Genomic DNA, 25,118 nt, shown 5'->3' on the forward strand with positions numbered 1-25,118 from the left:
TGTTTTCTACTTGAAGACATATGTATTGACCACTGACATGTTTCATCACATCAGAAATGGATCTGGAGACTTCAAATACAGCCGCTATGATTGACAGGTACATACTATAAAAACATCTTTTTTTATTTATATGTGCCAATCATGACAGAGGTTATTTCACATAGAGCAGGTCTAGACCGTACTCTTGAAACCAGCAATGACAGTAATGGAAAGCATATCTTTCTTTCCATTTGCTTGGAGATTGAGTTCCAGCACAGTGATACAGTGCTGATGTGTGTATCATACCAGCTGTCGGAGGTGTGTGAGGGAGGATATGGAGGCGGGCAGTGAAGACAGCTTGTTGTTGCTGACAATGAGCACTCGCAGGAGGGGAAGCTGAAACACCGACGGGGGTAAACTGGATAGAAGATTACGACTGTGGAGACACACACACACACACACAAACAGTGATGTCATTCAAGAGGCACATCCACCTGGGCCTGGTGCAAGGGTACATTGGATTTCAGAGGTAAATACATACACACACACACACACATATATTGTCTTATAGTTAGGAGACAGTATCATTTTGTAGCTAACTGGTACTAAAAGTTGTGTGGTACAAAGTGTGTTTACAGCGTGTGTATACAGTATATTTACTTTTGACACTTTTGCTGACTGTATTGGCAGCCACCTGGAGGTTTTTCTGGTCTCTTAGCAACAGCAAAATGATAGTTTTGAGTGAAGAAGAGTGTCAATTAGGGCTGAATGATTTGGAAAAAAATATCTGATTGTGATTATTTTGACTGATATTACAATTGAGATATAATTTGCAATATTAGAGGGCATGATCATTTTTACATCATTCTCATTTTCATAGAAAAACATTAAAATGATTATTGTGTGATTTATGCAGGAATCTGTATCAAACAAAGATGTTTTCTTCAGTCTGTAGAATAACTGCAGAACACCTTTAAACAAATATTGTGCCTCCTACTATTTGAACATTGCATTAGGCCATATTGAGATTTCAATAACATGTCATATAATAGTTCAGCTCTAGAGTCAATGGGAGGGTTTGGACGGCATCTCTTCATCTCCAGCATAAACAAACACTGAAGTTCAAATGCAGTTTCTCAACAGCAGCTGTGCTTCAGAGGTGTCATGCACCTGCAGACTGTTGGTGAAGTGTTGCGTGTAGACTCTGCAGAGTGTTGAAGTTCAACTTTAAAGAGGTGACACGAGGTGACACAGCTGACAGTGTTTGTCAGTGCTTGTTCTTAGAGGCTGACCTGGTTTGTCAGAGCCGGTAGGAAGAGGATGTGTCTGATTTTGAAGTTTTTATGAGCTAAAAAGCAAGCTACAATGAAATGTCTGATACAACAGAACAAGGAGAATAGAGTTGGTCCAATGTCTTACCACAGTAACAATGACTATGTCTCAAAGCAGTCCAACCACAGGACATTGTGATAAGACTAAATAAAGCACTGAATGACTTGATATCAGTGACCAATATTTGATTTCCTCACATGGGTCCATGTAGCTCTGATGATGCAGGATGACATCACTCCACTGGTTGATAACCTGACAAAGCAGACCACAGTACAGTAAGCAGACTAGCTGACTCATACGGTAGCTTACCTGAGGTTGAGGTAGGTGAGGGCCTGGAGGTTGGCCAGGTTGGAGGACAGTGAACGCATCCCATTGTGGTAAAGGCTCAACGTCTCCAGAGAGATGAACTGACAGAGCTCCTCCGGCAGCTCACACAGACGGTTCTTAGACAGATCTGAAAACACACAACATGACCAAACGTTAGACTGATCCATCAAATCCATTCTGACACAAAACTGAGGGAATGAAGACACATGCTGATAGAAGCAACGACTAGAAGAAGCTTACAACAGACTTCTGGAATGATTTGTCTTAAAATGCAAACATCAATCAAATTTGGTGCACAAGTGCAAAAGGGTGAAGTTCTTAAGAATAATTTGAGTCATCATGTTTACTAACTACAGCTTCAGCAGCTTGCATCCAGCTGTGAACCTTTGTTCCAGGTCGCTCACCTCTGGCCGACCTCATGTTTTCATCTCTGTCAACTGTCAAATAATGGCAACACGCCATCAAAAGAATCTCACAGAGAATGAGAGCTTCCACCAAAAAAATGTCATAATAAATAAACCATTTTTACAAAAAAATGCAGTTAAAAGCAAACATTTCCAAACCAAGAAACAAATGAATGGGAAAGCAAACCTAGAAAAAAGTTATCTTTTATTAGAATTCACATGTCTGTCAGACTCCATGCCCCAGTTTGTAATGCAGGTCTTGTGTTATAAATTTATTTCCAGGGTATTTTTTCCACTAAAATAAAAGCTCCTGCAGAGCCACAGACTTTATTCTCACAGGCTGAGTTGTGTAAAATCTGTGAAATGTCCCTTTAACCTGTGAAGACAGCTCTGTTTTATACAATAAAGCACATAAACAATGACTTACTGCGTGCTTTCAATCAAATTCATACTTTGGTTTGATGTTTGATGTTTCTTTGTGCCATATGGAAGCATCTCCCGCTACTTTCCAAAACCAGCAGCCTAAAACGAACAAACATGTCGGAGCAGAGAACCCACAGTGCTGTGACAGAATTCTGGAGAGGCCGACACTCGTCCACTTCTGACCAAACTGGGTGAGTGTTTCCAAAAATAGCCACTATTGGCTGCTTTCCACTTGTGTTTCCACAGTTGTGGTATGTAGGCCATTTTCATCCACCTTGAAGGATACATATAATAATACCAGTCAATGCTAATTACAGTTAAGAATTACAATGAGACTTGCCCATCACGGCCTTATGCACAAACATTTCATGACTTTCCATAACCAAGTCCCTTCTTGACTTATTTTTAATTTCCCACTCCAGTGGGCTGAGAACCAGATAGTGTACAGCCAGCCTATCTTCTTATCAGCTGATATATATGCAAACACAATAAATCAAGGAACATACCGCTCATAAATGTGAAAAACACATTGTGCTACACACCCATGAATGACATCATGACTTCCCCTGTTTGAATAAACTTGTCCAATTTGAAGATGCTTTTCTCATAATTGTGAAATCATGAAAGGTGTGGTTGGGAGGGAACTTTGTTCTTTTGTAAATGCAATGTGCTCCCAAAGCTCTAAATAGTCTTCTATGTTGGGAAACTATCATTTGCAGAATCAACTCCAATGCTCCAAAATGATGATTTAACCTGGTTACATCATTCTATCTTCTAAAGTTCTCTCTATATCTTTCTATGTTCTTATTTTCTTACACCCTCTCCCTCAAATTTCTTCCACCTTCCATGTATGTCTTCTCTTCCCTGAACCTCCATGTAGCTGATGCCTGCTCAGTGCTAACCCTGTCTTCATCACACCCTCCTCTCTGCACAAATATCTGCATCACTTCAACTCTCCATCAGGCTGTGTGTGAGGTAAAAGAAACGTGAGCATGCAGCAGACACAATCAAACATCAGTAGATTGTCTATAGAGCTGCAGTGATTCCAAAAAGCACCATTAGCAGTGAGCTTTCACTGGCAGCAGGATGAGACAGAAGTCTGTCAATGGCAGACAGCCCAATGGCTGTTTATTGATCGGCTTTGTGAGCAGCAGGGCTGGAGGAGGAGGAGGAGGAGGAGGCAGTTCCTCTCTTTGTTTGGGCTCATATAGGACTTTTTATTGTCATTTACACAAGACTTGAGATGCAGAAAGAAGGAAATGTGAAAATAATCAAAGACTTTTGGCTGCTATACAGTTTGAATGGACCGTATCCCGTTGTTATCAAGCCATCTGTGACATTCATTTATATGACAGACTCACTGTTTACATCTTTATTGTACAGCTGAGGTCATGTGTGACTGTTTTATCCATTATTGCTTTTTAGTATGGTGATTTCTGGGGTGAGTTTCTGTCCAACATTACATTGCTTACATTTACTTTCTGCTCATTATCTGTCTTTAGATCAAATATTATACAGGTTTCACTAAGCTTAATAAAGACTTTATTAAGAATAAAACATCTTTTATATTAAGTCTTTATCCATCAAGCTAAAAAGAAATATTGACCAATTTAACAAAATAAAGAAAAAAAAAATCAGCCTATTTTTAATCTCTAAAAATAGCTAATAGATAAATTGACAGAATAAGAAAGTAAATAAAGGAAATAACTGTTTGATTAAGCAGACAGGATCCATACTTTAGTACTAACCACTGTTGTCCATACATCACAGAGTAAACAAAGAAATCAGAGCAGTTGTTTGATGGTCAGGGCATCTTCACATGTCCTTAATAAACACAGCAGCGTGCTGCCGTGTATGACTGTGTCTCTATACATACAGTAAATGTGAGAGTGGATAGATAGTGTACAGTAGTATTACAAGCCTGATCTCTCCCGCTCCGTCTTCACTGTCCCATAGCTAGAGGGGGGCTGTCTGAACAATAGGTGGGGGTGGAAGCAGCAGAGTGTTTTGTGTGTCTGCTCTGGGGGATGGAGAGGTTGTCTCGTCTCTGTATCCGTCGTTGCAAAAGATAACCAGTTTGCTCTGACAGGGAAGTGTGATGGTTTGAAACTTAATCTACTGCAAAAATAAAAGACCTTCATGTCTGTGCATGTACAGACATATTTTAACTATTATGAGCACCTTGCAATGACTACATTTATTCCTGAACATTACCCCTTAAACTAGACTATTCCCTTTCTTATCTTCACTTTTTTACAAGCACTAACACAGAGCTGGACCATATTTGGTACTGTTAAGTACAAAAATACACGATTACATACAAAACACACACACACACACACTCTAACAGCTGATAAATCTCACACAGCATTCCCTACTCTCTTGCTTTTCCCAGGAGGCATTTCTGCCCAAATGTCCTGGTAGTTGTTGTAACAAAGCCAGACTGACTCACTATGGGCATCACGGGGAAAGCATGTGCTGTGGAATGGCACAGAGAGGCAGTGAAATGTCCAGTCTGTCACTGGCCTGCCACGGTTCAGACAGCAGGACGCTGGCTTTAAACAGACATGCTCTGAGGTCCAGAGCCAGCTCTGTCAGCTCAGCATGGTTCAACAAAGTCCCATGAAGAAGAAGAGGAGGAGGAGGAGGAGGAGGGCTAGAGTGTCATGATGGCAACTAATACAATCCTTCCTGTTAAAGAGCTGAATCACGCTGGCCCTGGCATTATAGTCAAGTGTCAAATGTGTCATCAGTGACTGTGATTGGATTTGGCTTCACTGCTCACATTTCATATTATCTGGCAGGAACTAACTGCTGCAAACACAACACCATACAGCCATGGAGCTAAAAGACACATGGTATCTCACATCAGGTACAGACTTCAGGTACAGGGTTGGGTGTGGAGTCTCAATACTTGATGTGGTTGGGAGATGGGACAAATACATTATATTAGCTACTTGTGAGATGCTGAATCTATGGCCAAATCATTTTTTTGGACAATTTAAGCAGTCAAAACAATTAGCTACATACATTTGACTTATGTGATTAAATTAAGTAATTATAGTCTAGAAAAATGTGTCCACACAAGTATCAAAAAAGTAGTGAACTGAGCACCAGAGTTTCATCAGTGGCAGACTTCATCTGCTGATGAAAACTGTGACAGACATTTCAAGCAATGTGCTTCATCTGTGTCTGCCACAAAGGTGATCAATAACATTCTAACCATTAAAGTTTAGAAAATACAAAAAGTCAAATGAACAATGAATACGTTAAATGTACAAAATCAGCTAGCTTGGATTGACGCAGCTATCCAAGTTGCTGTAAGTAGAGCTGCAATGATGATGAATTATTACTCAATTAATCTGTTATCAGAAAATGAATCAGCAACTATTTTGATAATTGTTTTGAGTCATTTTCTAAGGAAAAAAAAGCCAAAATTCTCTGGTTCCAGCTTCTCAAATGTGAATAATTTCTGGTTTCTTCAGTTCTCTATGACAGTAAACTGAACATCTTTGGGGTTTGGACTGTTGGTCGAGATACATTTTATAGACCAAACAACTAATCAATCAACAGATTAATCGATAACAAAAATAATGGTTAGTTGCAGCCCTAGTTGAAAGTAAATCTTAAATTGGCATTTCTTTGATTGATCATCTTAAGGAAACATGAAGTGAATAGCTCCTAGTAAACACTACAGCTTCTGTGTCGACTGAAAATGACATTAAGCTGAATGAACAAAGTGAAACTAACAGTTGAGTCTCTTTGTTAAGTTACTCTCTTGTCTCCACTGAGTTTTCAGGCCCAGTCAGAACACATTAGATCAAACTATCTACCACAGTGTTTGTTGTAACACAAACCACGTCCCATCTGAAAGGATTAATCCATATTAGCCACTTCAAGGATTCTGCTGACCTGGATTGACCCTTGTTCAGTTACCATGGTGACCATGCAGATTTTGTGACAAGCTTAAAAAACAGGGTCACCTATCATTAGCCTGGAGAGAAGAGAGGGCTTGAAAAAAAAAAAAGACAACACAAGAGCAAAGTAGGTCCATGCGAGGCACAGCATGTGTAAACGTGTAAATGTGTAAGCCTATGTGGGGCTTTTAGAACGCTCTAGTGAACCGTCTTTAACGTCACCTTAGTTGTCACCATTGTTTTGTTGATGTTTGTGCATCTGCAACAGTTTTGGTTGCCGGGTTAGCACCACGAACCCCGGCGAGTTCCAGTGAACGCTAGCTGCTTCTACACGTGGATCCTCTTTGACAGCTAATGCAAAACACCTGCTATGAAATCATTGCTTGGGGTGTGGCCAGAAGTGAAACACGATTAAAAAGTTTCAACACACACACACACACACACACACGCACACAGCAGTTGAGCAGGAGTCTGATGTGTATGATGAGCCCTGCATGCAAACACTTTATAAAAGTGTACCTGTGAGGCCAGATCACACAGCTTACAACCAGTGTCAGAGGATTTCAAAGGATCAGCAGAGAGCGCAGCGTCGGTCTGTCAGAGCAGAGCACTGTGTCTAATTACAGGTCAGCCGGCGATGGAGGAGGATCCGCTTCAGACACTTACATCACTGCTGACCCATTGACCTGTAGATCTTAACAACAGTGCTGGTAAGCAGCGGCCTCTAAATCCCAAAGACTCTTATCGCAAGGAAGGCCCTATCAGAGCATCAAAACGGGTTGGCAAATTCACTGTAAAAACAAAGGAAATACAGACAACAACAGTGTCATATTACAGATTGTCAGTTGGATTACACAGAGCCTCAGTGACGCCCTGTGTGATCTAACTGACAACCACACAAGACTTTACTCTGCTGTTTCATTTTTACAACTGAACTATACAACAAACTACATAAAGAAGTATACTACACAAGCTTGGTTAGACACTTTTACAGTCAAGTCTTAAAAGACAACCTGTAGACTGGTGCTGTGAAGTGACAGCAGCATGAGAAGCTTGAATCTTCCTCACATGGTGTCATGCTGTCTGATTAGTTATTGGGGCTGATATTGACCTTGACAAAACCATAGCAGTCAAATTCTTGTTACCATAGTGAAACTCAGGTGTTGTTTGTGATCGGGTGTGTCATCAACAGCTCACCAGCATGAAGTGGAAAACAAAGTCACACATGACATTACTAATAAGGATAAATTGTGCTTCTAGTCAGGACAAGCTCTGAGCTCACAAATCACACTGATCCAGAAACAAACATCAGCTTTCATTAGTCCAACGTCCGTCCGTCTTTAGGCATCAGTGTGCTTCAAACATGCTTGTCAGATTGTTGAACAAAGTGTGAGCCACACCCTCCGGTTTGTGAGGAAGCAGTGCGTCAAACAATTTCTGTAACTTTCTGAAACTAATCTAACAAGAACACCCACTTTACACAGTGACTGGCCAAATGACAGGAGATCTCCACAGCTGCAACTGACTATTGTTTTCTATACTGTTTAATCTGTCTGTTATTCTCTCTTATAATCATTTAGTCTATAAAATTTCAGAAATAGAGAGAAATGCCTGTTATAATTTCTTAAGGTGACCTCTTCAAATGTCTTGTTTTGTCTGATCAACAGTCCAAAACCCAAAGACAACTGATTCACTATCATGTATGATACATAAAAGCATCAAATCCTCACCCTCGAGAAGCTGCAATCAGCAAATATTTGATATTTTTCCTTAAAAAAAAAAAAAAAAAATGACAGGAACAATTATGTGATTATCAAAATTGTTGCAGATAAATTTTCAGTCGATCGACTAATCAATGAATCAACTCATGGTTGCAGCTCTGAAGCTCTCTCCACATGACAGCAGCAACTAGCAGCTGCTTTGCTACTTCGAGCGTTGCACGCCTCTCCGCTACACTCAAAGTTCACTTTGTTTCAACTATGATGACATGTGAAGTCAATTAATCAACAAAAAAATAATCAGCAACTATTTTGTTTATCGAATCATCCTTTTAGTCATTTTTCCAGCAAAAATACCACAATGATCTGCAGATTAATGGATGATAAAAACAATTGTTAGCTAACCCTAACCTCTAACCCAACAAACAGAGAAACTGTAATCCTAACACACTATTTACTGCAGTGATTGTGTAAAACAGTGAGATGTCTCTGTTATCTTTCCATCTCCTGTGTTCCCCTGTGTCTTGTCACGCTAACCCAACACATACCTTCACAAATAAGTAGATATCAGGTTTCTGGGTGCCTCACCTACTCTAGAGCTGTGACTGAGCTCTAAAGAACAGGATTAAGGTATAAACAGGGTATATTCTTCAGTGGAGGACAATGTAAAAAAAAGAGTAAATGAGCTTTGGGGTGCTGATGAAGCACCGACGATGTTCTTTTCTAAAGCTTGGAAATTTATTCCATGCCACTCAGCCAAGAAACCTCACCCCCCCCCGCCCTCAGCATGACAAGGACATAGAAGAAAAGAGGGACCCCGGGCCTCTCAGTGTGTGCAGAGGTGTGTGTTTGTGTCTTCACAAAATGAAACTCATATCACCTTGTGAAGAAAGGAGGCGAGGTTCCCCCCCCCTCCAAAAAAATAGTAGAGAAGAAGGGGTGGAGTGAATGAGTAACAGGACAAAAGAGTTGAGGAGCAGCCAGAAAGAGGATGAAAGCAAAACAGAGGCCGACCACGAGGATGCCAAGATAACTAAACCCCCGAGAGGAGTGACTCAACGAAAAAAGGGCAGCTCTTCACTGGCTTCAGTCCACAAGAGCTGCACGGACTGCTGGGAAACACCTGTGGCTGGACTCAAATGCAAATAGCTAACCTGTAGCCACAGTCAACAATGCAAATGCTTATTATTTAGTGCATAAAAAGAGGTCTACATAAAGACGGAACATTTTTTTTGTTGTGTGGAGAATAACTCGCCCACAACACAGGCTCTGATCACCGCTGCTCATAATCAGCTGCGATGTAGGAATTGCAACCGTATGTCGATTCGGGGGAAGATTTCATTGCATGAAAAATAAATGAAAATAAATGTATACACAAGCCCCACAAATGCATGATTTCAACAATAAACCAGTGTGAGGTTGTTTGACCAAAAACTAAATACAAGCCAAAGTCCTGTTCAATCATTATTGACATCTTGCTCTTACAATGACCTTTCTCTGTGATACGCTGTATTGTGCTACAAATAACATTGATGGCTCTCAGTCTATTGTTATCATCTCAGTATAAAATAATTAGGTTAAAACGATTAAATAACCCTGCAAATAGCTTTTGATGTTTTTCCCCCATCAACCAATCGATTGGTTGAAGAGTAGGTGTGATATCTGTGTGGGCGGGCAGTAAATAACAGTTACACAGTGACAGAGAAAAGAAGAGAAAGTGGAAAAATCTGATTCAAAAATTTGTTATGCAGTTCATTCAGTTGGTCTTTTATTTCATGTTTATGTTTTAGCAGACCAGACATGGCTGTAATAACAGCATAACAAAGAGAGCAGATCAGGTAATGAAAGTAAATACCAGGTTTGTTGGCCAAAAATGTCAAGTGCCTGTTCCTCTACTACCTCGACCATTGAGAAGTCTGAGGCAGAAGGAAGGACTCACATCACTTAAATAGAAGGTTATGTTGGTTCATATATCCAGAGATATTATCTATCTCTTCTCCAAAATTTAGATACAAGTTACAGAGCAATCAATTACCTAATCCACGATTTAACAGGTTATTCAAAACATTTTAGGCTTGACACTGTCACCACTTTCAAATCAGCATCCTGTACCTTCCCGCCACATCTCACTCTTACCCTGGCTTATATAAAATACTAGCAAAGCACTGGAGACTGCTATCCGATCTGATGCTTGTTTGGGTTTATTTCACAACGTTGCTAATGACAACGCAAGTCCGCCCTGCTGTAAGACAGGATGTGGCGGTGATGATTCCTGTTACAGTGTTAGATACAGCGAATTGAGAAGAAGCACCGTAGACAGAAGCTGAACACCACAGCTCTATTGTGTGAGTGTGAGTTTGTGGGTGTGTGTGTGTGTGTGACTGATGCATGACTAGGCCTGATAGTGACAATGGAGAGCACTACATGATGTTGTGTAGTTGAGTAAGAGATGGAGATGTGCTGTGACTGGTGCTATGTAATGCTACTGACTTCACATTCAAAACAAGGCCAGACATTTGACAGACATTCAATCAGCCAGAGATAACACTTTTATTATCACAATCTAACTCTTATATCCTCGACTGTCAAACTCCCAATATGATCCCAATCAACACTGTCTTTGATATCTTTCAGCACTTTCAACCAGTATACAATCATGCATATCAGATACTGTATCTGTGATAAAAATATTCTAAACTTAAGGTTCACTAGGTAGCTTCCCTGTGGGACTCCCTTGTGTGGCTAGACTGTCGGAACATCTAACCAGAGTCTTCAAACACTTAGTACAAGCTATTCAACACCTGCTGGTACACCCTAAAGACAGAGCCCCACCATGGAGTGGACAGGTTGATGATATCACTATGACATCACATGGGACAGCCATACTAATTCAAAAGAGGTTAACATGTAGTGTTCACACTAGAAGAGTGACAAAATAAAAAAAAATACTCAAAACATAGTCAGTATGCAGACTAAAATGCTTCATTTTTGAGTGTGTTGTTGATGGACACTATTGTCCCAGAATGCACTGCATTGAGGAAATGGAGGAGCTGCTCATAGATGGAAAAAAATGAATTGTGAGTGTCAAAGTTGCACTTTAAATGACAAGTATCGGTATCATTTCCTGTTAGTTTGCTGAGTGGTTAAGTTTGCTCAGTTCTTGCATGCTAACTGCAACAATAGTGTGAGATAAGACAATTACATACAATTAGTATGTAGTATGAATTGGGATACAGTGTGAATGAACATCAGAAACGGACAACATGAGCTGTCAGTGAACACCACACCAAAACTAACATCACATGACCAAAGTTTAGGTTCCATTCACTGAAGACGGCCATGAGACACAGTCAAAAGCTTAGGGAAGAGAAAGTAAGTGAAGCCTGAGTTCATATTTTTAGCAGTTCACACATGCTTAGCCTAGCTTAGCGCAAACACTGGACAGCTGGGGGAAACTTCTAGCTTAGCTCTGTGAAAAGTGAAAAAAAGATCACCTTCCCATAAGTCAACAGCTGTTTTATGAACAATAAATACACATGACAAGGCATTGGGAGTATGCCTTCAAGACATTTCTTGAACTACATTGTACATGGTGTCCTGTATTGTTGTCAGGTCTGCACACACACTGTTGTGACTAACCACAACCCAAGTGACTCAGCTACAAAACAAGATACAACATGATAATAAGACTGTTTTGAATTTGTCGGAAGGCCATTTCTTTCACTTTTGATAGAGCTACAGTAGCAGATTCCCACAGTTAAACTTGTCTCTGTACTGTACATGTTTATTTGCATCACCTTTAGTTTCAATCATACTCTTAACAGAGAGAAAGAGCCTTAGAGTGAGAAGAGAGTGTGATGCTGGAAAAAACAGGCTAAAAAGAGAACAAGAAGGGATGTTTTTGCTTCTCACAGAAGGTCAAATGAGTAGAAAACCAAAATTCAGAGGAAAGATGGTTGTGTTAGACACTCCCTGAGAGATTAATCATCAGGCTACAGCAGATGATAGGGAGTAACTCTCCCTTTTAGATGTATTGTACTTGGCAAATTAAGTCAGACCTGATTCACTTGCCCTCCCCTCAGTCTGTATCCTTCCTCCTACACCCTCTCCTCTCCCGCTCCATCTTTCACCCTTGCTTCTCTCCACCTCCTCCTCACTCTTCTGTCCCTCCTGCAGACTGCGGTTTTGATTTAGCTCTTGTATGCAAAGCTCAGCGTGGTCATGCAAAAGGGGAAATACACTATAAACACACTCAGGCACACAGTTTCCAAAATGTGCTGAAGGCAGAAATGATGTTTTCTCCAACTCTGAGAGCAACAGATTAAAGTGATAAACATGCAAATAGATGAAGCAGGAGGTAGAAACATAAACGTGCTCCAGTTGTCACGGCAACCGCCAAATTGCCAAAACCAGTTAATACCACGGAAAAGAAAATGAACTATGTGTGCAATTCCAGTATAACCCCTGGAAGGCTGGTATTTGATAACAGATTGAATTAGATTAGGTTATAAATAAACCCTGCTGTCCACCTGGTCACCATATCAAAAACTGTAAACATTACATAATATTAACAGGCTCAGAGTTAATGTAGTTTTTATGTATTATCACAGTTTAGCAAATTCAGTAACCTTACTCTGTTACTAACCCCAATCACATATGCATAAATCTAGCAGAAGTTACTGGATTAACAAACAAATCAAACGAAATGCACCTTGAAAAACACATGAAACATTAGCTAAATAACAACACAACAAAACAGCAGCGCCTCCATTACCCAGATTGATAACCTGTGAAACTGAGAGAGTAGAGATTAAGGAGTGGTCTGCCCATTCACCATTACACTAGCTTTCAAGTGTGACACCAATGTGCATTCAATGTGATGTAATGACCCTTCCTTCTTTTATAGTTTCTTTGAACCTAACCAGGAAGTTGCAAAGGCATCGGTATATCACTACTTCACACAGTGTTTCTCAGCTGAGGGAAGTATGACTGGCTCAGTTTTGTGATGTGACTGTTAAAACAAAGACATGAGTTAAAATGCATAACACTACAACAGAATAGGAGCTATGATTAATATCTGTTTCGTCAACATCTATCTCTTTGTCATGAAGAATTGATAGAAGATATAACTGGGTGTCATCTGTATAAAAATGGTAGGAAATATTATGCCAGCTGATAATGAGCTGAGGGTAACATGAACAGAAAACGGTAAAGGACCAAGGTTGGAGCCTTGGGGAACACCAGAGAAACTGGATGGACAGAAAAGGAATACATAGTGACAGAAAAATCTTTGTTAAAAGAGACAAACCATTTAAGAGCAGAACCACTGACACCTAGCTAGCCTCAGTCCATCAAGTAGCATATTATATTACACAGTGTCGAGGGCAGTACTTAAATCAAGTTAATGAGGGAATGCCACAACTTTCACACTTCAGCCATGCTCAAGCATTGTTGTGATCTAAAAAGAACAGAATTTGTGTCTAAAAGAGCTAGAAGCTAAAGTCAAACTTCCACACTCAGACAACAAATTAAATGCAGGATAATGAACATGCATTCGACTCTCATTTGACCCATTTACACAAGACTGCTGTCGTGGGTTAATCCCTGGTCATCACAGTTTCCACAAGATCTCAGTCTGCAACTGCAGTTCCTCACATGTCGCTGCTCAATGGAAGAATTAAACCTTACCTTGTTACAAACTGTCGTCTTTAAGTTTATTAAAAATGGTCTCTGGACTTCCTGTATTTGGTATCCTTATGAAAAGTTAAGAGATCAACTTTCACTATACCATCATGTTCTGAGGCTAACCTATAATAACTCTATGGTGGATGACCCATGTTGACCCACTCACAGTGAAAGTGGGTTTATCCCACATCACTATGCCTGGCTGCAAGCATTTCAAGCACACACAAATCTTAACATTCACTCCGTCCAAGGCCCCATGCCTTCTCTCTCTCTCATGTACCAACTTCCTCAGTGAATCAGCCATCTGGACACCAAACACTGCAGGAGTTAATGGATCAGCTTGGTTACATAAGACATACAGGGCCTGGGCTTTCATTATTCACCAGGCAGTCCACTCCACACCATAAGATTATTTACACACACACTCTTATGGTGTTACATTGTGTTGCAGGACAAACACAGAGCCAGGAGGAATGGGGCTAAGGCCCATTAACTAATGACTGCCTGGTGAGCCTGGAGGAAACTAGTGCAACAACACAACACATAAAGAACATAAAGATAGTAGAGACCCTGACATACAACCCTGATATCCTGGTTTTAAATCTACCCTGAACCTTTAGTTTAGTCATCTGTTGTCCAATATATCTCTACTACTGTCTAATAAACCCAAGTTGAAAGCAAGAGGGTGTTGCTTGGTTGTATTACCAGCTGCATTGTCAACGTCTGCAGTAGCTTTTTACAGATGCCAGTTACTTGAGCTTCCAGACAGATGCCATATCAACATGAAAGAGCAAACTGAGTGACTTATTATTAGGATTACTTGCAAGAGATGTCTCAAGACAACCCTAGGGATCACTATCTGGGTCAATTGGAACATATGTTAATGGATTGGCATCAGCTAAAAGAAATCTGATCAAAATCCAATCCTTTCTTGACTGTTCTCAATTGTTTTGTTCACCTCAGCCTGCCAGTGTTGCAGCACTGCTGTCCTTGAAGACAGCTGGGCAATTTGCTTCATTTACAAGTGAAAATTAGTGTGTGAATGTTAAAAATGATTGGGGCTCAGTGTTACAAGTGACTGAGTTCTGAAACAAGGTGTCAGAACTCAGTCACTTGTGTCACTACAGTTTCCTTGAGCTCTGACGCTAACAAATGTGTTATCTCTACTCTATTTCTCATTAGCAAAGATCAGCGTACAGAACATCCAGGTACCAGCTTCTCACTTTTAGCCGGCACTGACTGCCACTTTCACTGGTTGAAATCTCATGGCGGCAGATCACATCAGTTGTCACCAATTAACATGAATTCCTTGAGTAACATGACAGACCAAAATGATACTTCGCTGCCCTTGCTCTCAGCAAGTCAATGTTTGTACTCAGCCAGATCACTTATAAGGTATTTCTGTAGTCCCAACAACTCCAACAGAGTGATACATCTTTAGCTCATTGCTTCACATCAATTTCAGCAGTCACTTTATCCAAGTTAAACTTTCATTCATATCATATATCAATACTTTAAGCTAATCAACTTTATAGTTCTGAACCAGAACCATCAGTATTTGGATCAAGTAGCTTGTGAAAAATATAGTGTGCACACTTTTCCATTCAGTTGAATGGGAAAGTGTGTCCAAACTTTTGACTGGTACTGTAGATATTGATAAGTATTGGATCGGACTATCGGCAGATACCCTGTATTAAAGGACTTGGATTGGGGACAAAAAACCTTGACATGTTACGCTGTGAAAACAATTTCAAAATCCTGAGTAAGCCTGAAATAGTTGTAAATGTTTTTAATGGGTTAGACTCCAGCTCTCCACAGCCATGAACATAAAAGATAAGTGGTTCAGAGTATGGATGGGAATAAAATAGATTGGGTGTTAAGTGAGCTGAGGTTTGGACTATAACTAAATGAATCAGAAGTGGACCCCAAGGCCAGACCAGTTGGAATTTACAGCTTTAAAACTGAACGCAGTTAAATTAAAAAAAAAAAAATCCAGCCATTAAGGCAAGAAAAAAAGACTTCTCTATTCAGAAGTTAGCTTGTGAATGCAGTCTCACTCTCAAATGTTCAAGTGTAAGATATGATGGAAGTTCCCATCTCCACATGAAAAACTGAAAATGCCCAGAGGGCACTGACAGAATACAGCTCACAGCTTTTTCTGTGTGACTGTCTCAACCTAACCTTGAGAACTGTGGAAAAGGACAAACCATCTGTCTATCACAGTCTATCACCATTTTACCTTGTGAGGCAGCTGGATTCGTGAGATCAAGAGATCATGCAAGAATCCTCATAGGACGCTGGTCACGCTGGTCTGAACCACTAGTGGTTCGGACACAAGCTTATATCTTGAGGCCTGACACGATAGATTCTTGTGTGATCTCGCAAATCCAACTGCCTTGAGTGGTAAGCCTCAGCTGATACCTGCTGACATCCAGTTACCATGCTGTCCTCATCCAGACTCAGTACCTAGGGAACAATGGCTATGGCAACCATGGAGGAGTTCTTGCCCTGACACACACACACACACACACACACACAGGCTCTAGAGCCAGACTATGTATGGCACAGTATATGTTTTTTGGCAGGCTAGTAGTTTTGTCCCACAGCCTCCCTCTCTGTGTCTCTGCCTTTTCTCTGGTTACCTCCCATGGGACTGAAGAGGGACCCCCACCCCCCACCAGCTGCTGTGCAGGTCTCACACAGAAAGAGACAAACATTTAGACATGCAACTAAAAATACTGTTAATTACAGCATGACAAAATGGTTTAGTATAACGCAGCCTTTTTTGACCCTCTGTTGGGGATGAATAAAGTACTTCTGGTCCCTGTTAATGCAACAATGCATGAAGATGTGCACGCTACTCTGTGCTACAAGAGGGGAACTTCTTTTTATAATTACACAAGCCATGGCATTCATTAGCCGACACTAGGTCCAGTATTTATCAGTTCATGAAAGACTCCTTCCAGTTTTCTCATGAATATCTTTTCTGAGGGAGTTGACTATTCGGTTCAGTCCAACGGACAGAAACAGATCCATCTGGCATCTTATTTTCTGTGACATTTACGACAAAAGTCCTTTAAAATTGGCTTGACGGTTGGATGGAAACATGTTGGCTGACAGAAAGTGTGAGGCAATCAGTGCGGACTAGGAGAAGAAGACAGACAAAGCAGAAGTGAAGACTGAGTGAACTGGCAGCCCACATCCGCAGCACAGAGGAAATAAAACACGCGGGGGGGGGGGGGGGGGGGGGGTGAACACACTCTCGCACACACTGCGCCAACGTGCATGTCTCGCTTAATGACACAGAGCAGATGTAAACAACTGAGAGAGAGCTAGATCCATATGTTGAGCTCAGACACACATACACAGTGTAGTGAGCTGAAATCAGGGCTTGCTCAACCTGACCATTAACCCCTCCATACAGTAGACTTCTGTAGTATCTAACAGCTTAGCCAGAGAGCCCTGCAACACACTTAAACCAGCCCATTTGTTTAAAGAGGGTGGGGAGTTTTCACTATCTGTTATTGTGTAACATAGTGAATCAAAAAATCAAATAAAAAACACACCCATGACGTGATCTTCTTATATGAAAAGTAGCATTTTATTTCTTGGTCCCAATCTCTCTCACACAAGCAGTTTGAGGCAGCCACTACAAGAAAAACTGCTCTGATTGGAGTACTGAAGTCTCTTACTAGTAACGTACAGTGATGGGTTGTTCCAGTAACAGCTGCCAGGCAACCAGTGAACACTCCAGGAAGTTACTGGTCTCAGCCCAGAAACAGTCAGGCACGTAACCCCCTGTAAGACTCCAGTCAGCGTCGGTTGGGGCTGAAGACTACGAGTTTGAAAATGAAACTAATCTGGGGGAGCGGAGTTAGAAAGGTTAGCTGGAGGCAGACTAGCAGCTCCAGGCTACATTAGACACTATCAGCATAACACGACACAATCTCTGACTGAACTGTCTGCAGTCAATTTGTTGGTAATGAAGGCAAAAGGTTATGAAAGAAGAATGCGCAACATAAATAAACAATTTCTCTGGTTCTGCCGCATCAATTTCTTTTTATCTTTTTTTAAACTGAGTCCAACAATGTTATTTTAGTCCCAGAGCTGGAGTCAGGACATGGTTAGCCTAGCTTAGCATAACAACTGTAAGCAGAGGGGAAACAGCTGGCCTGGCTCTGTCCAAAGTTTAAAAAACTTTATGTACATTATGATACTTTTTTCACCATGAAATTGCTCCACCACTGAATTCTGATGTAAGCTCACTACAGCTGCTGTCCTCCTAAACAGAGACAGCTACAAACTTTATCAGAGCCACCTTTCAAGCCATAATGACTTTTTTGTTTCTGTGCCTGAAAGTAGGACAGGAGAAAATAAACAGGACTTTAGGCTGGATAATGACAATAACAGCTACCATCACACCCTTAAAACTGCTCAACCTAAACAACACAAACACACACCAAAGACATCCTGGCATGAAGTCTTTCAGTATTTCACTTGCATTTGTAGAACTGGCCCAACAACCTTTACTGTTTTTTTTTAGAATGGGGTGTGTTGACTGACAATAATTCAGCCTTTATAAATGAAATCTATTAAATAACACACTGAAGAAAAAGCAGACAGGGTTGATTTTTGATAAAAGGCTAACATCAGGTCTCATTGTAAGCCACTTTACAGGAACATGTCATGGAAATATCCCTCCCCCTCACTCACACTCACACTCACACACACACACACACACACCTCCTTTGCTCATTCATTATTTCTCTAAGTCAGCTGCCGGGCTTCTCAGTTGTGGTATGGAGTGTGTGTGCTGGCTGGCTGACCGGCTCCCCTCCTGCTCTCTCAACAACAAGCTCTTGTCTCACACATCCCCAGAGGTCATACAAGATTAAAGGTCATATTATTAACTTTGTGCCCATGCACCATCCTTTCCATTTCTCCTGCTACTGAGCAAACTCAATTCCGCTTAAATCGTCTTTTGCAACAAGATTTTTTTTTTTAATAAAGTAAGAATTCAATATCTGGGTTATTACAAACACAATCCTAGTTCTTTAATACTGATGTTTTGTTATTTTCTATATACTACAGCTGCACAGTGCTCACTTAGTGGACCTCCATCAAAAATGAGAAAAGCAATTGAAATCCAAGGAGCAGCAAGGTCTGAACCACAACATGAACACAATGCTCAAGTTCAAATACAATTTTCACCAGACAAGTGATGAACGTACAAAATTCAAACCCCGCCTGAGGCGCCAGTAAAAGTTTATGCAGGGCAAGTTGATTGGCCGGGTTAGTGACAGCCAATCAGAGTTATGGGTAAGTCCCTTTGAAAGAGTAACCAAGCCACAGAGAAGCACCTGCAGCACGTCGCTCTCCTCGCTCATGGGGGAAGAGACACGCTGTTTCTAGGGCAGAGAAGTGCTGGAGGTTGCTCGAGCCTCGACCCAGTGGAGGGAGAAGTAGCTCATGCGCCTGCTAATGTTAGCCTGCTAGCTTTGGGAAATAACAGAAGATACTGTCAGTGTGTGTGTGTGTGTGTAACGTTATCGACACTAGATAGTCACCTCAGCTTGTGTTGTTTTGTGTTGATGTAGCAGCTGAGAGTGTAGCTATGATGCTGCTGCTGTGGGGCATGAGCGCTCAGCTGTGGTGGGATCTTATTTGTGGAGGGGGACGAAGGAGAGATGAATGATTAGACCAAAACCACATTGATATCCAAACACACATCTCTTCCTCTCTCTCCATATTGCTCTGTTAGCTACTGCAACCCACAAACTGTAACTATGATGGGTGTGGCTAGCTATTCACCCAAAGTCACATTTGATTAGATGAATTTTTGTAAAAGCCCCTGACTGCAGGAGAAGTCATCAAACATTTGAATTTTGGGATATCTGAGTCGCAATTACAACTGGGAAATGACTCGTAAACAAGGGAGCCTTCACTAATTTTACAAAACCGGATATACTGTCACTGTGGAGGACCCAGTGTGGTCCTGATTGTAAATGTTTTGCACCTCCATCTTTGTAATGCTCTTGAAGGTTGAGATCATCTCTTCTCATGTCAGAAAGAAGTCTGACAGGAACAAGTGCTTCACAGCAAACTCAGAGGAAAAATGAAATAAATACAACCTTTATGAAGATACAGAGGTTTTCATTCATTGCTGTAGTGATTTTGTAGGACTGTCAGCAACAAGAGAAAACTGTCTTCCTCTAACTGATGACTTCATTTCATTGAAATGTATGTCGAATTGTTTCTCCGCTGTTATTTTTCCTCTGCACATGAATGCATCTGTGCAGAGGCTTCTCTTAAAATCTAGAGCCAAAAAGCATGTGATTTTCATTTCAAAAAGATAAATCACACTTTCCCTTAGTTACAAGTACATTTTCATTCAATCTGATATGAAAGTGTGATGCAGAATATTGACATCATCATATCTATCTGACAGCCTCAATCCTGGAACACAGATATTATCATCCTTTCAAAAACCTACAATTATGAAAGCATTTGCCCAGGGGTGGGCTGTGTATATTTATCAAAGACCGCTAGAAAACACAGACTTGTGAGTCCACAAGGTGCACACAACATACAATGGCTGGGCTTTGTTCCCTTCAACCGCTCTGGGCTACCGGGAAACACTGCAAGAGGCAAGCCAAGTCTCCTTCTTTGTGTGTGTGTGTGCGTGTGTGTGTGTGTGTGAACCTTTGACCTTCCTAAGGGAAGCTGCTCCAGTGGGGAAGAAGGGGGGGCTGATGTTATCATAAACATAGCCCAGTCTTATCCTAGTTCAACCACCATCATCTCTTTCAATAAAACAAAACAGCTCCACTAGAATCCTGCACACTCAAACTCACTACACACATGAAGAGCTGCCTCTTACATACAACAACGTGCAAGAAAAAGTGTAAAGATGAAGTGGGCAGCCCAGCATTGGTGTCTTACATAATAAAGAGAAGAACACAGATTCAGCAGGATGCTTTCTTAGGACGTTAAGTCTCATTTTTGACAATGACTGGATGTAATGTGCTGGTAAGGAGGGCTGGTAGGAATTCCAAGCCCACAGAGAAATAACAAGCGACTCTGCAGCTCTCCACAGCTTTCAGCTCAGCGTACTGCTTCTCTAGCCTGCACACAGATGACATGGAGTGTGATGGTTCTCAGTGGTCCTCCCCATATAAAAGCTGGACGGCCCATTCCAGCAAACAAGCTCAGACAAGCCAGCTATACACTAACTGTCCAACACTCAAATCAATGAGACCAAACCAGAGCTAAAAGACTAGTGAATATTTATAAACCAGTGATAATAAACAGTAATGGTATATTAGATACTTTTATATTGTGTATATTATATGATATATTATCACAATTTAGTTATTTCCTGGAAAATGAGTTTACAAGCTGACAGCTGTTTTTAGCTAATCCAGCAAATTAAACACCTGACAAATCAAACACTTGTCCAGCTTATATGTTGGCAAAGACCCAATAATGAACTAACAAAAGATAGTTTACTCAGTTCCACACACACCCTTCTACTAACATAAATACTAAGTAGAGAATCTAGTGTGTATTAGTCCGCCCCTGAAAATAATCCCCAACAAATGCACTATTTCGTCATGTTTGAGTAACATTTGTTAAAAACTACAGTGACCAGCTGTTTTAGAAATGTACTTTATAAAATCTATGTGTGGCCCATTTTTGAAGCTTTACATCTTCAGTGCCACAGACAAGAGTAGGGAAGTCAAGAGGTATTGAGAAACTGACATCATTGGTTTTGATTTTTTTCATGGGATTTATCAACAATTACACGAATATATATTACTGTCAGCCTTATCCGTTAAAGGGAGAGCCTCCATGGCATAAACAATATCAAAATCTCAGCTCAAATGATCACAATCCTAAACCTAACCCGATCCTGAATTCTTTAAAGCTTGATTAAAGTCTAGCTGCTTTGGTCTAGGATGTTGTTTACCACTACTGCAATTTTCTCCTGTACTTCTCTCATTTCAAAAACTGTTATCCTCTTTGTTACTTAGCTGGCTAAAGCTTATTAGGTATTAGAATGATGTAATGCTCTTTGTTCCCTTCAATCTCTTGGCCTCACCATGACTAACAACACTCACTGCTGAGCTTTGAGTACGGAGAAGAAAGTCTGTATTATATGATCACGTTAACACTGAGAGACACTTGTATCACTGTGTAACTGCAGTTTACTAAGATCTGACTTACCTTGTGAGTTGAGCTTACAGTGTGCTTGTATTACATCATACTTCAGCCCGCTCTGTCCTTCACTTGACAAGGGGATTAGTTTAAATCCAACCTGGCAAGACCAAACCTGACTACCATCATGACAGTTTGGTGAATCAGCGTGGACTGTCACCACACGCGCACACACACACACACACAGAGGCTTCTCAGCCAGGGGCCGCTGCATCACAGAGTTGATATAATGTCTGACTGAGCAGACATAACTACCAGGTATCTGAGTGAAACTGAGAGCACCTCATCACACAAATACTAGACATCAGCACAAAGATAGTCTTAGGTGCTGCAAAAACATGTATTCAAGACCAAATGTCTACAATCGGACCTATAGAGGAACACGACCCTCAAATTACAGCTGAATGAATAACAACTGAGTCACCGCCAAACCAGTGTGAGTGACAGTCATGTCAGCAGCAGCCCTGCACAATTTAGAGGTGAAGTCAAGATTCAACACAACCCAGTGGTTACATTTAGTGATGATATTCCTTAGAGAGTATATCAACTGTCCTGACTGTCTCTGTCGGGAATAAACATCTCAAAGACTCATTCATGGTATTCTGTGGCCGACTGAAAGCAAGAATTCTTGACTTTTAACTTGTTATAGCAGTAAAAACTATGGCAGTGTGTTGTTCGAAATATCAAATAAATAAGTAAACAATATCACAAACCTCACCAAACATTTAATTGATGCCACCTTTCGAAAAAAATCAGTCAATTAATCGATTGACAAAAATGTGATCTGCAACAATTTTGATAATCAGTTGATCTTTGAAGTCATTTTAGAGGCAAAGAAAGGCCAAACATTCACTGGTTCCAGCTTAACCAATGTGACTATTTGCTGGTTTTCTTCTGTGATGATACACTAAATACCTTCTGAAAACTGAGATGTTGTTAAAAGCCCCACAAAGTATGTGGACCACTTGAATAGGGGTGTAACGATACACAAAATGCTCTCGTCTGACTAAATTCTCATTGGTCGAATAATCTCAGTGTTACTTTCATTAGGAGAACAGTGCTACATCAACAGCTTTCCAGGATTAATCCATTATTTCCTGTGGTGAGAGGGACAGACTAACAACCTACCTGTGAAAACAAGGGTGTATTCAAAACCCTTTTGTTGTTTTCACACCTTTGAACTCACCCAACCTAACGGAGACTGCTGGGTCTAACTACACTTAACGTTTACTGAATGTTTACTGAAGGTACTGAACATTTACTGAATCAGTGTTTCTCCTATAATTGTAACAATGAGAACCCCTACCAGACCCAAAACATATTTTTTAATGCCAAAAATATCCATTCATTCAGAAATCAATAATGTTTGGGAGCCTCTGTGCAGCGCTGTTCCAATGCGTGAGTCATCCTCTGTGTTGTTGCCTAGGAAACTATTGGTAGCATAACTCTATTAGTAATATTGTGTATTATAATATCTTCACTGGAAAAGTTAAGGGGTTTAGCAAAGTTAGCAACAATGGGTTAGCCTAACCTGAAGACGCAAAACAAAGAACTAGAGAACAGAGAAATGTGTGGCTGCTGAGTTCACTGTGCATCTGCCCCGTTACATCCAACCCCCCCGCGACTAATCGATTAGTTGAAGATTATGTACGATTTCAGCCGACCAACATTTTCTTTGGTTGACTACAGCTCTACAGTTCAGAAAAGAAAAAAAAGGTGGAAAATAATATTTTGGTCCCAAACTATTAGTGAAACAGTTTAGTTGCGCTGCGGTGGAAAAGGAAAACAAGCTTTCTGTTTCTTGCAAGGAATCAAGACAACAGCTGACAGCTGTTTTATGCTAATTTATGGTCACTCAGAACTGGTCCTTACAACGTACCGCATGACCACATCGGAAATCAAATGTGTTTCTAGTTGTTCCAAACAGCTTCACTCAAAGGCGACTGTCACAGAGAGGGGAGGGGAACGGGGAGATGCAACATCGTTTAAATATGAGGATAATGGCACTTATTTTATTAATAATGACAGCAGCGACACTACATGAGCATGGGTAACCAGGGTAATTAGGCTAAGCCGGCTACCATACATCTATGAGTATGCTACCTGCTTGACAGTAATTGTTTGGGACACAGAGCATACCGCAGTCGCATACTGAACCGAACTTCCTGTACCGAACGGTTCAGGACAAATACACTAACTGATACACCCCTACCACTGAGTTGAGTTTATTTTGTTACACATCTTGTTCAAAATATTCTATAGACCAAACAATCGAAAAAGTAATTGTCCCATTAATTAACAATGCGAATCATCGTTAGCCACAGCCCTCTTAGAAAGTTTTCAAAACTCAGCGTAGGGCTGAAAGCTGTGACCTTAATAATAATTTACACAATAAACAGTTAAACTGTAGCAAGTGAAAGTTAATATAAGTATAATGACAACTATTACTGGTTAAAGTACTCAACTGTAGCTTATGAACCTTAAACCCGTGAGCTGGCCAGACAAATAAAGTGAAATTTTGGCTGTTTCCTGGTCAAAATAATCACTCTTTGCACAGTTTTGTTTGGCTGTTATCAAAAAATATAACATCACTTTTTGTTAGTCCATTAATCCACCACAGATTAATCAGTAATGAAAATAATCATTAGTTGAAGCCCTACTTTAATTACATTTAAATAGCAATATTGGTCAGAAAAATTGCACTTTGATATTTTCCTGAAATCATTCAGCCCCAACTCCACGCAGCAGACACATTTCTAATAGGTATGGAGGTTCGGAGCCGGTTTGGAGCCCAGAGTTGCTGCTTACGGTCGGCGCCATCTTTTCCGTTTGGAGCCAGGACCTTCCAGATAAGGAGTGTGGGGTGTTGCCTTTCACACTCTGGAAACACCTAATCTAATGCTAGCTTACTGGGCACTTGAGCTAACATTAGCCACTGTAGCTATATTGTACTAACACAGCAAGTATCTTTATCAAGTAACATTAAACTTAGTGAAATATTGCAACAACAGTCCGACTCAGTGCGAGTCCTGGAGATTGTGATTTAAGGTACTTCCACATTGGCTTCAATTTCACGCCATGGTTACTGCTACTTGACCAATATGCACAATATCAGA

At 40.7% G+C, this 25,118-nt stretch overlaps 1 protein-coding gene across 2 annotated transcripts in view; it reads right to left on the reverse strand.

Moving 5' to 3' along the window:
* lrch4 (leucine-rich repeats and calponin homology (CH) domain containing 4) overlaps positions 1–25,118 on the reverse strand; it is a 50,653-nt gene that overhangs the window by 23,392 nt on the left and 2,143 nt on the right. For both annotated transcript variants that reach the window (XM_067580867.1, XM_067580866.1), the window contains exons 2-3: positions 1,621–1,765; positions 286–415 (exon numbers count right to left, since the gene is read on the reverse strand). In XM_067580867.1, coding sequence (XP_067436968.1) covers positions 286–415; positions 1,621–1,765 — 275 coding nt within the window. The remainder of the gene's footprint in view (positions 1–285; positions 416–1,620; positions 1,766–25,118) is intronic.

The sequence above is a fragment of the Thunnus thynnus genome, chromosome 22 (genome assembly GCF_963924715.1).
Source record: "Thunnus thynnus chromosome 22, fThuThy2.1, whole genome shotgun sequence".
Lineage (NCBI taxonomy): Eukaryota > Metazoa > Chordata > Actinopteri > Scombriformes > Scombridae > Thunnus > Thunnus thynnus.